This window comes from Pelmatolapia mariae, linkage group LG20, assembly GCF_036321145.2.
Source record: "Pelmatolapia mariae isolate MD_Pm_ZW linkage group LG20, Pm_UMD_F_2, whole genome shotgun sequence".
Classification (NCBI taxonomy): Eukaryota; Metazoa; Chordata; class Actinopteri; order Cichliformes; family Cichlidae; genus Pelmatolapia; species Pelmatolapia mariae.
In genome coordinates, this window is record NC_086244.1 from 41,675,418 (window position 1) to 41,689,558 (window position 14,141).

Below are 14,141 nucleotides of genomic sequence, written 5' to 3' on the forward strand. Positions count from 1 at the left end.
CTAATGTCCACCCTACTATTACTCATTTTATATTAAAATTTAAAAATCTAGTTGGTATTGCTATGGCGAATAACCTTCACTAAAAGTAACAAGTCACACAGCAATAGTACATTCATGTAGTTGTAAAAAGCATGATAATATATTAAGTAATCCAAAGTATTCAGAATACGTTACTCTCATTGAGTAACGTAACGGAATACGTTACAAAATACATTTTGGGGGCATGTATTCTGTAATCTGTAGTGGAATACATTTTAAAAGTAACCTTCCCAACACTGCCTATGAGCAAGCACTTTGTCCAGTGTTCCAACATTCGGAAGAAGGAACTGTTCTCACGGCTGGAGATTGATTGGTACAACACAAATGCTACGGAAAGGGGGAGCCAGGACGAGAGGTCGGGGGGGGGATATATCATCACACCCACCCAAGATTGGGTACCAAGCCCTAAGTGCGATGGAAGAAGGATCACTAAGTGCGAGAACAACTGACCTGAAAGATAGGATCATGGCGAAGCTTGAAACTTGGATCCTCCATAGCCTAAAGTTACCAAGACTACGTGAAGTACCCTCAGAAGATCTACTAGATGATGTGAATGCAGCACTACGGGTGATACCTACCATGACCATTACCGTGACTAATCAGCTGATCTACACCACAGCAACAGTGATCAGTGTGCTTGGCTACAAGTTCAATAGCCACAAGGAGCAGTACCCTCCATGGAGAAAGAGACTAGAGGCTAGAGTCTCTTTCTCTAGCGGACTAGAGGTCAAGGCAGCACGGAGGGAGGTTAGCCAACTATAACCCACAACGGCAATGTTAAGAGGTTCCAGTAACCATCACAGTGGCAGACATCCAAGAAAGGGTCTCCAGTATGACGAGTTGGACAGCACCAGGCCCCGACATTGTTCACTTCTACTGCTGAAGAAGCTGACTGCATTCCATGAGCATCTGGCAGTACAAATGAACCAGCTGCTCATCAATGAGAGACACCATGAAATGGCTAACCGAAGGCTGGACAGTCCTGATCCCCAAGGAGCCCCAGAAGGGACTGGTCCCATCCGACTACCGGACAACTGTACTGACTTCATGAACTAAGTTAATGAAGTTAGTTCTGATGGGTGCTAGAGGAATACAATGTTCAACAGAGCTCTAGCTGGAGTGCTGAAAAGAAACCTGGGGTTATTGGCTTCTAAATATAAATGCATTTTGCCAGAAACACCAGAATCACAAAACTATTTCAACAACCGCCAAACAGCTAAAACAAATGAGCAAATGAGCAACAAACAAGCAAATGAGAGCAGGTAAACAGATTCCGCACAAAGACAAAAACACAGCCCCGACGGCATGTACATGTATGTGCCGTCGGAGCTGAAAGCCAACAGCTCACAGATTCTGATGTGATGTGATAACTAAATATTTGGCAAACAGAGAAGGAGAGTATTGGTCAAACAGCTGGAAGCCCTTACTAATATTGCAAGTAGTTAAGCTAGCAAACCTGATTTAAAGAAAACAAAAAACAAAAACCACTATACCTATAATTTTTAGCTATTTAAGGAGAATATATGCTTTAATGTATATTTTGTAATATGCAATAGGTTTCTATGAAGATTATAATGTATTGAGCAAAATGATCAGTTAGCAGCAGACCATGACTGTGGGCCACCAACCACTACCAACACACACAACACCAAAAGAGTGCCAGCAGTGAGTTAGAAAGTCAATAATCAATGTTCATTGTAATAAAAGAACATCAGTGCAACAGTGTTGTTATGTGAGAAGTTATTAATTGTTTCTGAGTGAAGCTCTCAAAATAAGATGGTGTCCTTATTACTTGTCATGAGGACACAGTCACTATGACAGAAAAACAGGATATAGAATGTCACCACACTAATTCTTTAACATCTATTGTCACAGAACAGATTTTTATATATCCAATCATACAGATTAATAAGAAGACACTACATTTGACAGACAGACACAAAGAAGTCAACAATTTGGTTTATATACCCAAACACAGAGAGGCAAGCAGTCACTAGAATAAATGTAGTTTTTAGAAAGCTGACATTAATGCTTAGCATATTTTCTCTCAGACTGGTAAATGTTGCCCCTCCCTGGTTCAACTGGTGATAGCTTCTCTTTTATGATAGATGTTATGTGACATGTTGTGTGTGGGTTGTATATGTGTGTTTTAGTTATGGGGAGAAGATAAGTAAGGCATGTCAGTTAAGTAGCTTGTGGGCATAGAAAGGAAACTGTCACTACTGTGATGATGAATGAGAGAGAAAGAAGAGCACCTTTGGGTGGGCAGGTCTGTCTGACAAAATGCCAGTCACCTAGACAGCATGCGGGGGAGCAAATGCGTGTATTGGTGTGTGTGTGTGTTTGTGTGTGTGTGTGTGTGTGTGTGTGTGTGTGTGTGTGTGTGTGTGTGTGTGTGTGTGTGTTTCACAAGGGCTTAGAAGGCCCTGCAAAGGGAGCTGTTTTTTTCCTGTCAGCCAGGTTTATACCTTAAATCCCTGTTAAGCAGTCACACTGAGAGTTTTCTGCCTCTGAGATAAAGCCTGATAACACATAGGAACAAACAGAAATTCGCACGGGCAGTCATGTCAGCTTTTTTGACATTATGCACTTTAATCTGTCACAAGCTTCCTGAAACAGAACAAGAGTAAGTTGTGGTGCGAAAAAAGTATATGCCCGCCCTCTGAGTCCTTATTTTTCTATGTTTGTCACATAGAAACATTTATTCACAGCACTGTAAATGCCAGAAGAAAGCTATTAAATCTGTCTGTAAAAAGGAAGAATGGGATGGATGGTCATGTCCATACCCTAAATGTCATATTAGACAATGACCATAGAAAATCTTCTTTTAACTGAAAGAAATTTGAAGGGAAAAATCTAAAAACCCAGGACAAAAAAAACCCATTTTAAATCTTTCAGTTAAAAAATGTAAAACATAAGTAAACTAATTTTTCAGCATCACTGTGAGACAGGATGTTTCAATTTTAGAGAAATTGTACAAATGCAAGAAACCAGTACTACATATTATTCGTGTCTGTGGGATAAGAGAACTGAAGGAAGAACTAAACTAAAGCAACTGAGAACTAGGTACAATGAGTAATTATTTAAACTGAACTTCAAAATAGCTGGGTAATAGACCCAGGACCATGACACAATGCCATAATTGTAGTAGTAGTAAGCTCAGCATCACAATTATGGCAAAGGTGTAAACCTGATGAGCACCTGGATGAGCACCTCCTTTCCTCAGTGAGAACACTGAAGATGGGTTCTGGATGGGCCTTGCAGCATGATAGTGACCCAAAACATTCAGTTCAATTCAACTGTAATTATATAGCACAAATCACAACAACAGTCACCTCAGGGCGCGTTATATTGTAAGGTAGACCCTACAATAATACATATAGAGAAAAAAAACAACAATAATATGATCCCCTATGAGCAAGCACTTTGGCAACAGCGGGAAGGAAAAACTCCCTTTTAACAGGAAGAAACCTCCAGCAGAACCAGGCTCAGGGAGGGGCGGGGCCATCTGCCGTGACCGGTTGGGGTGAGAGAAGTAAGACAGGACAAAAGAAATGCTGTGGAAGTGAGCCATATATTAATAACAAGCGATTCAATGCAGAGAGGTCTATTAACACAAAGTGAGAGAGAAAGGTGACTAAAGAAGAAATACTGAATGCATCATGGGAATCCCCCAGCAGCCTATTGCACACCTATTGCAGCATAACTAAGGCAGGATTCAGGGTCCCCTCATCCAGCCCTAACTATATGCTTGAGCAAAAAGGAAAATTTTAAGTGTAATCTTAAAAGTAAAGATAATGTCTGTCTCCTGAATCCAAACTGGAAGCTGGTTCCACAGGGGAGGGGCCTGAAAACTGAAGGCTCTGCCCCCCATTCTACTTTTAAATACTCTAGGAAACACTGTTGAATGTTCAGTTTCTATGCCATATGTTAAAACAAGATCTAGAGTGTGATTAAAGTGGTGGGTGGGTTCTTTTACATTTTGACAGAAGCCAATTGAGTCTAATAACAGATTAAATGCCATGTTGAGGCTGTCATTTTTAGCATCTTCATGGATGTTAAAATCACCCACAATAATTATTTTATCTTAGTTGAGCACTAAATCAGATAAAAAGTCTGAGAAATCATACAGAAACTATGTGTAAGGCCCAGGTGGATTATAGATGATTACAAATAAGAATGGTTTCTGAGTTTTGCAGCTGGGGTGGACAAGGCTAAGCATCAGGCTTTCAAATGAATTAAAAGTCTGTCTGGGTATTTCTCATAATTTTTTTACACGACAGACATTCACACGACATCACAAACACAGGAAAAGCTGGCATTAATAATTAAGGCATTCCTTCCAGTAAAGTTTTAAACCTTTACCTAGTCTTATGTCAAAAATAACGTATGAGAACGGCATACCAATTTCACAACCAAACAAATTACCTCAGAAACCTTTGTATCAGACCCTTATTTTCCTGATGCTGATTACAGCTGCAACATGCTTTGTGATACTGTCCATACTGTAACATGTGACCTATGTTTGCATCAGCCACTAGATGGCACTGTGTTGCTGCAGAGTATGTATTTTACCGGCGAGCAAGAAGCATCGGGAAAAATGGAAAAAGAAAATAAAGTGGAATCGGAGCAGAGATCGGTGTGTGCGTGCATTTAATAAGAAGCTTGGTATAAAGACAAAGATAATACATGGTGTCAGAGTAGTGGTTTTCTACACAATCCCTCGCCGTCGGACAGCGCAGACATGGAGGCTTACGGCGTTCCCACACCGCGCATGGATTGGGACTCTAGTAACCTGCCCGAGGCATGGCGGCGCTTCAAGCAGCATGCCGAGCTAATGTTCGCTGGTCCTCTTCGGGGGAAGGAGGAGGCAGACAAATGCAGCTACCTTCTTCTATGGGTCGGTGAGAAAGGACGGGACGTCTACAACACGTGGACGCTCACCGCAGACGACTCCCGAAAGCTTCAAACTTACTACGATAAGTACACTGATTACATCACACCGAAAGCTAACCCAATCTACGCCAGATATAAGTTCCATGAAAAGATGCAGGGTGAAAATGAGGCGTTTGAACAGTTTATTACAGAACTGAAACTGCTTGCTTAAGACTGTGGGTACCCAAATACCCAGCAAAAGGAAAACAATGTGCAAAATGCAAGAAAATGAACCATTGCGCAAGAGCATGCAGGTCAAAACTCCCTTCGCAGACAAAAACCCACCCCAAATCAGTACACACTGTGAGAGACAACATAGAAGTGACAACTGAGGACACAGATGAGGAGCAAGACTGTTTCTACATTGATAGCATCACCATAGAAAATGAAGGAAGAAATGATGAGCAAGCATATGCAGACATGCAACTTGGTTTCCCCCCACAGGCAGTGAGGTTTAAAGTTGACACTGGGGCACAAGCGAACACAATTCCAGCCAACATGTTCCAGACGCTCTTCCCACATGTGACACTGAAGCCTGTCACACACAAGCTCACAGATTACGGGGGACACTGACTCAGCGTGGTAGGGAAATGCCAGCTAAAATGCAAACACAAAGACAAAACCCACACGTTGGAATTCCATGTTGTTAACACAAGCGCCCCACCTGTATTAGCAATGAAAGCTTGCCGTGACCTAAACCTGGTCAGGATCGTGATGGCAGTGACGGAGGAAAGAGACAAGACAACCAACAGTTTGCAGGCAATACTAGACGAGTATGCTGACGTATTTAAAGGGATAGGAGAATTTTCTGGTGAATGCAGTTTCCATGTAAACCCAGACGTCGCACCCACAGTCAGCCCACCTCGTCAGATTCCCATCGCTCTGCGAGCCCAACTCAAAGACGAACTCGACAGCATGGAAAGGAATCAAATCATATGCAAGGTCACAGATCCTACGGACTGGGTGAATGAACTTGTTGTCGTGGAAAAACCCAAGACAGGCAGACTCAGAGTATGTCTGGACCCCAGACCCCTCAACAAGGCTATACAAAGACCCAATTACCCTCTACCCACCTTGAAGGATGTCACCACAAAACTTGCTGGGGCCAAATATTTTAGTGTTTTGGACGCCAGATCAGGCTACTGGGCCATTAAGCTAAGCCACGAATCATCTCCGTTAACCACATTTAATACTGTGTTTGGCAGGTACCGCTTCCTCAGGCTGCCATTCGGCATAATCTCAGCCCCAGGATGAGTTCCAGCGACGCGTGGATGAGACCTACGAGGGCCTGAGGGGCGTGGCAGCCATTGTGGACGACGTGTTGGTCTTCGGAGGAACCAAACAGGAGCATGACGACAACCTGAGGGCCATGCTGCAGCGCAGCAGGGAGAGAGGTGTAAAACTGAACCCAGACAACTGCACCATCTGCGTCAAAGAGGTCAGTTATTTCGGTCACACATTGTCACACAAAGGACTAAAACCAGATCTACAAAAAGTAAAAGCAATCCAAGACATGGCACCCCCACAGAACAGGGCAGAACTGGAAACAGTGCTGGGGATGGTTAATTATTTAGCAAGATTTGCCCCACACCTGTCAGAGATAAACGCACCGCTCCGCCAGCTGTTAAAGCAGGACAGTGAGTTTGTATGGGACAAGAACCATGACAGATCCTTTCAACAAATGAAGGAGCTGATCACTAGAGAACCAGGCTCAGTTCTCTCCTTCTTTAACCCCAAGAAAGCGCTACGACTCCAGGTCGACGCATCCAAAAGTGGCCTCGGTGCTGTGATGCTGCAGTACAGCAAGCCAGTCACCTACGCATCCAAGTCACTTAACAGCACTGAGCAGAACTATGCCCAAATAGAAAAGGAGCTGTATGCTGTTCTCTTTGGCTGCAAGCGGTTCCACGAGTACATGTACAGTCGACATGTGACCATTGAATCGGACCACAAGCCACTAGAGTCCATACTCAAAAAAACACTAGCATCAGCACCACCACGGCTACAGAGGATTATACTACAGCTGCAAAAGTACAACATCAGCATCATCCACAAGCCAGGGAAAGACATCCCGGTAGCCGACACGCTCTCCCGGAAATCCATAGAGTTCCACGATAAATCACTATGTGACGGAATGGATGCGCAGATCCACACAGTCCTCAGCAACATGCCTGTCAGTGATCAGAGACTCTGAGAGATAAGAAACGAAACAGGCCAGGACCCTCAGCTCAACACTCTGAGAAGGACCACATTGAGTGGATGGCTGGATAAAAGGTCTCAATGTCCGCCTGACATCCAGGAGTTTTGGAACCACAGGGATGAGATCTCACTGATGTTTAAAGGAGAGAAAATGATCATCCCAAAAAGGCTCAGAAAGGACATGATAGATCGGATTCATTCCAGCCATATGGGCATAGAAAAGAGTAAAAACAGAGCCAGAAGCCTTCTGTTTTGGCCGTCATGGGAAAGCAGATTGAGGAAGCAGTCGGAGCCTGCAGCACATGCCAGGAGAGACAAACTGCTAACCCCAAGGAACCCCTGCTGTCACATGCAATACCAGAAAGACCGTGGCAGGTTATAGCAACCGATCTGTTTACTTGGAACTCGGAAGACTACATCATCATCGTAGATTACTATAGTAGATTCTTCGAGTTGGAAAGACTGCACAGCTGCACTGCAGAAGCAGTGATCCGCAAACTAAAGTCAGCCATGGCCAGGCATGGTATTCCAGAGTCAGTGATTAGTGACAACGGCCCGTGCTATGCTTCAAGTAAGTTCCAACAGCTTGCAAAGTCATGGAGTTTCACCCACACCACTACTAGCCCCCATTACCCACAGAGCAACGGCCTAGCCGAAAAGAATGTCCAGACAGCAAAAAAACTACTGGACAAGGCCAAAGCTGAACGTAAGGATCCCTACTTGAGCCTATTAGAATACCGGAACACCCCCGTGGACAACTTAAAGTCGCCTGCACAACTACTCATGAGCCGGAGACTCCGCTCCATCCTCCCTGCAACACCAAAACAGCTGGAACCACAAGTAGTTTGCCAGCAAACCGTGCGTGAGAGGAGAGAAGTCTGCCAACAGCGCCAGCAGACTTATTTCAACAGAGCAGCCCGACCTCTGCCTCAACTATATCCTGGCACACCGGTCTGGTTCCATCAACAAGATGGTTCCTGGAAACCAGCTGTGGTCACGAGTTGTGCAGACACGTCCAGAAGCTACAACATAACCACAGATATAGGACAAGTTTATCGCCGTAACCGCTGACACCTCCGCGAAGGCAGAAACAGCGTAGGAGGTGAGGAGTTCATTCAACCGGCAGTCAACAGCAATGACAGCGCTGTGGTTTCTCAGCCCCCGCCTGTGGAGCCCCCTGATAAAGACATTACAACACCCGGATACACGACTCGATATGGGCGTGTTACTAAACCAAGACAGGTCTTGGACCTGTAATATTGTAAAGGGTGCAGGCAGATCGCTGCCCTAAAAAAAACAAAAAAAACAGCTGTTCACATGTTTGTTGTTCCAATGATGTCACTAAATGCATCTGTTTATTATGGTAATGATGTAGCCAGTATTGAGCCGAATGCTATGTTGTTAATGGATGTTGCTCAGGATGTTTATTCCCGTAATTTCAGTTGCCTGACAAATTTTACAAGCCTGAGTTGTTTTGTTGTTTTGTTCTTTCTTTTTTTTTTTTAAGAAGGGAGATGTAACATGTGACCTATGTTTGCATCAGCCACTAGATGGCACTGTGTTGCTGCAGAGTATGTATTTTACCGGCGAGCAAGAAGCACCGGGAAAAATGGAAAAAGAAAATAAAGTGGAATCGGAGCAGAGATCGGTGTGTGCGTGCATTTAATAAGAAGCTTGGTATAAAGACAAAGATAATACAAATACAAATTCTGGCACATCGACTATAATTCCTGAGTTTTGTGATCATTTTATTCCATCAAATGACTTTACAAGGCCTACACCACCCTTGAAATCTCCAAAATTGGTGTTATTCCTTAACAGCTAAATGTAACAGATTTTGTTGTATCTCCCTGGAGCAAATGCTGTTTGTAAATAAATGGTACCGGTCCGTAGCCCAGGTGTTGGGGACCGCTGCTCTAATGTATATATAAATGTCATGTCAGTTGTTCTTTGGGGAGTCCCTGAGAAGTATAAATGGTAAATTTCCACAGGACTTAACACAGGACATATCATTACTTCAATTCATAGGACCCACTCTAGAAAACCAACACAAATAATAAGTGCATCAGTTGCATCTGTTACAGCCATTAATGATTTACAAAATTTTCTACAGTTTTCACTGAAAACTCTCTCTAGGGACAACAAATACATGCACCTAGGCCTATGTCATGACAAAATAGAATGGAACTTCTTATGTGTTCCATATTTATTTCTAACGGGTTAGGGGTTACTGCAGCTGATGGGTTATTTACAGCAGAACTCTCTAATTTCGAAACATTGGCTAATGAACCTGAAGAGAACGTTGGCACAGAGACTTCTGTCTGAGTGGCTGACTAACAAAATTTTTCAAATGAAAACAAAACACTTTGTTGGTCTCTCTGATCACAAGAGTCATTCTAGCTTTGGCTCTCCTAATGTAGAGTGGATGCTGTGTAATCCCCTGTATTAGAGGCCTGTTTGTTAGAACAAGTGGCTTCTTTAGCTGAAAAACAGCCTGCCTCTGAATTAACAACCTGATATAAATCGTATACCTAACTGGTTACCTCCCTATCATGATTTTATAAATACACATTCCTTAAACAGTGAATAAAGTGAAGATATATATAATTTTAAAAGTTTTTAGCTTTTAACTTTTAGAATGCCTACAAAACAGCTAAGGCTGTTTCATTTTCAAATTCATGATGTGTTTACTTAAAATCCAGATCTGTAAGCACTGATGTTTTAGAAAGTTTTTATTATTATTATTGATATCTGTTATTGAGTTTTATTTATACCCATTAAAAATACTTGGCATGTGACAGGAACTTTCTTGAACAAAGGATGCATGTGTGAAAATTAGAAAGAACGGGTCTAAAAAGTGCCAGCAAGCTGTATTCCGGCATTATTAATATCAGCAGGTACTTATATGACTGAGAAAATTACTCAGTAATAAGTAAGCTTTTATCAACACAAGTATAAAGGAGCTGCTTATTATTTTCTGCATTAATGCTGTTATGACAACTTTTGCATGCATACTGATCCCTTTGTAAAGGTTTTGTTCAGTGAATATCAGAATTAATTAGTTTATTAAATGTTTGTTCAACAGTCATTTTATTTTTCGCATAGCATACAGTGGCAGTGAAGGACAACTAGTAATTGTAGTTTACCAGCATAATTTGTGAAAATAGGAGCACTAAGCTCAAAGGAAAAAGCATAAGGAACTCTACTAAATAATTTCCCCCAGGGATCAATAAAGTATTCTGATTCTGATTCTGATTCTGATACCCAGGAAAAGTATTTAAAAGTTATTCTTGTTAGTTAATCTGAAGTAGTAGGACTCACTCTGGCCGTACTGACTGTACTGATAGCCGGCAGCAGCCACAGATGGGTCCATGCTGTAGCTGGTGGTGCTGTATGTGGGGGGACAGTAAGACTGGGAAGAGGGAAGGCTGTCCACCGTCTTAATGGAGGCCTCAGCTGAACGCTGGCTGCAGCTGGCTGAAATACTGTTGGATGAAGTAGAGTCCAGAGTGTTGTGGAGAGGTGAGATTGGGAAATCGTGCTGTGTTTGTGAGGACACACCACTGGAGTTACTCAGGATGCTCATAACCTGCAAATAAAGAGAAGATACATCAGAATTTACCACAGGCAACAGAGCAAAATATCTTGAGGACCACTAGTTTATGCATAAGAATAATTCTTAATCATCCTGATGAATACCTAAGCTTTAATTTGTTGCCACCAAAAGGTTATTGGTTCTCACAAGATATGCTGTCACATGATTTGTCAAAGTTCTTTCTCTCTGCAGGTCACAGAAAAAGGCACAAAATACAGTTTATAAAGTTGCATGTTCAGTGTGGTTTTATTATTAGCTTATGCAGCCAAAGGACCTGTAAGCTCACACCATGGCGAGGCCTCTTTCATCTCATCCATCCACAATTCACAAGAACAGCTATTCCTCTTAGACCATTTGTCAGAATTTAATCAAACTTATAATTAATGATCACATAATAGATCTTCATCTAAAATATCCTCAAGGTCAAGGGCATTTTTCCATTTTCATAACATGATGTCCATCCACAATAAAAGCAAATTCTTGTCCCTGATGTACTGAACAATATTAAAAAGCATCACATCTTTGCTTTTTGCAAATGATCATAGTTTCTCTCAGTATCTGCACAGGGAGGAAGACCCTAGAGCACTCATATCCAGTTTGACCTTCCCATATTTCTCATAAGTTGCAGACATGTTTCAGAGCATAGATAGAAAGTATCTGAATAGGATTACACAGACATACAGTGGTTAGCACTGTCACCTCACCACAAGAATGCCCTGAGTTTGACTCAACCAGCTAGTCGGGACCCTTCTTTGCATATTCTCCCCGTGTCTTTGTGGTTTCTCTCTGTTTTTTCTCCCACGGTCCAAAGACATGCATGTCACTTAATTGGTGAAATCGGCTCTAAGTGTGAATAGTGTCTTGTTTCTATATGTTAGACTCATGACAGACTAGCAACCTGTCCATGGTATACTATGGATGGACATTTAAATCATAATCAACATAACCGCTATTGTGACCATCCTACTAAATAGGTTTACTGAGTATAAACAAACCACTGGAATTCCAGATATGTGTCTAGAAGAATATAAACATAGTGGGAGATATTGGAACCTGTAAACTACATGTTACTACTGAATTTAACAACGCACACCAACAAATAAACATTATGTATAATGTAGACAGGACACATACATACAGTACAAGATTCGTCTGGAAATGCTAACAATGTGATTCTTTTTTTTTTTACTTCTAAGAAGCAACATTCACTCAAGCATAAAATGGTTTACCGTCTTTAATGTGAATCTCATAAGCTTTTCGAATAAGGCAATTTCATATCAGAAGAATCATTCTTCACTTTAGCTTGGACAATTTTGGCTCGGTTAGTTCCTGCAGCTACTAGTGAAAAAAAATATAAGTTGAAAAACCTTAACATATTAAACATACCCAGAAAGGTAGGTTCTCACTTCTGCACTTCTTTTGCACTTCAGACCCAGCGACACACTCAGACAAAAATTGGTTTATACCAGGTGTGAAACTCCCAAACATAAGCCAAAACAACATAGTGTATGCTGTACCGTGCAGCGAGGAGTGCTCAGACCTCTACATTGGAGAAACCAAACAGCCACTTCATAAATGCATGATACGACATAGAAGAGCCACCTCGACAGGTCAAGACTCAGCTGTAAATCTGAATCTAAAGAATAAGCATCACTCTTTCAAGTATACCAATGTTTACGGTTTGGACAAAAAAGACAGATGGTTTGAAAGAGGAGTTAAAGAGGCTATGTCCACTGTGGATTCCGATGAACAGAGGGGGTCGCTTACAACACCAAATGTCTGCTGCCTGCAATGCAGTTTTGTGATCCATTCCCAGGTGTATCAGGTGATCTCAAAAGATCACATGATAGGCTGAGGCAATGTCTCACAATGGTTTCACCCAAAACCTCTGCTGATAACAACCTATGTGTTTTTATACACCACATCGTATTTGATATTTTAATTCAAAACACACAACAGCAGTTCAACACACTTAAGTTAAGAGTCTTTAAGAAGACACAATGTAAGATGTAGAAATAAATGGCTACTCTACCATACTTAGACTGTTGGCACTGGAAGCTGCTTGAAAGCCTTAAGTTGCTCCTCCATTATTATCTATTCATAATGTGCCTTGATAATACACATGTGAGGAAAAAGCGCACAGACAAAAATAGGATAATTGAAAAAGTGGAATCAGTTTCTTTCAGCTCAATGTCGAAATGGATCAACTCACGAAGAAGAGTTGTGAAAAGATAAGCATGAATAGGTTGGACTAATGGGAACTGAACATTAGAAATGGCCCACCATAATGACACCAAAACTTTTTACCACATCATCATCAAGTAGACTGAAGTAAAAAAAAATAAGGTTGATGTCCCGACAAAGATAAAAATGTGAATCTCGTGATTCCCAAAGAATGAAAGGTGGACCCAAGCATCCCCTCTGACTTTGAGAGACAAGACATTGACTTTGCAGACAAAGCCCAGGAGAAGCTATGGCAGAAAAATGGCAGAAGGGTTTGTAATGCTATATAATAAGTAGTGTTGAACTAAAATAGTCCTAGAAGATTGGCAGAGAAGAGCTTTAGTCAAGATTCTGAACAAAGGCAAACATCTGAAATGGCTCCAGGGAGGGGGTACTTTGTCTACTTTGCCACCCCCAATCCTTCCCTCCCCATCCCCAACTGCCTCCCTCTTCCTGCTCCATCACACCACCACAGATGCAGGCCTTTGAGGTACAGATGTGTCATTGAAGTGCAGGAGAGGCATTGCTTTCCCTTTCGGGTGGGCACACTAAACAGCGTCCAGAGTACAGTCTGTTTATTCAGCCTCACATCTGGTGCTGGTGCCCACCTCTAAATACATTTAGACATTGTTCTCTGGAGGAGCTGTGCTGATACCAGCTGCTTTCTGGCAGAGAGTATCATGCCCCTTCCATGTTTTAAATGCACTTTAGAACAGAAAGCTGCAACACCACATACGAGCGGCCAGAGTGAGATATGGGGTTTTCACACTCCTGTTCTCTGTTCGCCATCTGGGGTGGGGGGCCGGGAGGAGGAGTTGGCGGTCTGATTGGGGTCTGGAATGCTGGGCTTCCCTGCTGCTGCCCGACCGGGGGCAGTCTGCTTTAGGGCTGGGTATCATCACTGATTTCTAGAGTTGATTCGATTCAATTCGATCCACGATTCAATTCGATCCACGATTCGATTCGATCCACGATTCGATACGATTTGAATTGGGGAAATTTTGCCCCAGACAGTCATAAATATTATAATCCTGATCATTTTTCAGTACATATCCATATTTTTATATCAATAAAAAGAAATCTGACACTTGTGAGACTTTATCAAAGGTGTAAGCATCACAGCAGATGCCTTTGTGTCAAAGTAACTGAG

General features: G+C 42.2%; 1 protein-coding gene across 3 annotated transcripts in view; it reads right to left on the reverse strand.

Moving 5' to 3' along the window:
* The window catches only part of LOC134618777 (paired box protein Pax-7-like), an 86,095-nt gene that overhangs the window by 13,366 nt on the left and 58,588 nt on the right, over nt 1-14,141 (reverse strand). For 2 of the 3 annotated variants that reach the window (XM_063464338.1, XM_063464336.1), the window contains exon 8: nt 10,495-10,762. In XM_063464338.1, the coding sequence (XP_063320408.1) occupies nt 10,495-10,762 (268 nt within the window). Of the gene's footprint in view, nt 1-966; nt 973-10,494; nt 10,763-14,141 lie in introns of all 3 variants that reach the window. The other variant, XM_063464337.1, reaches the window with a different exon arrangement.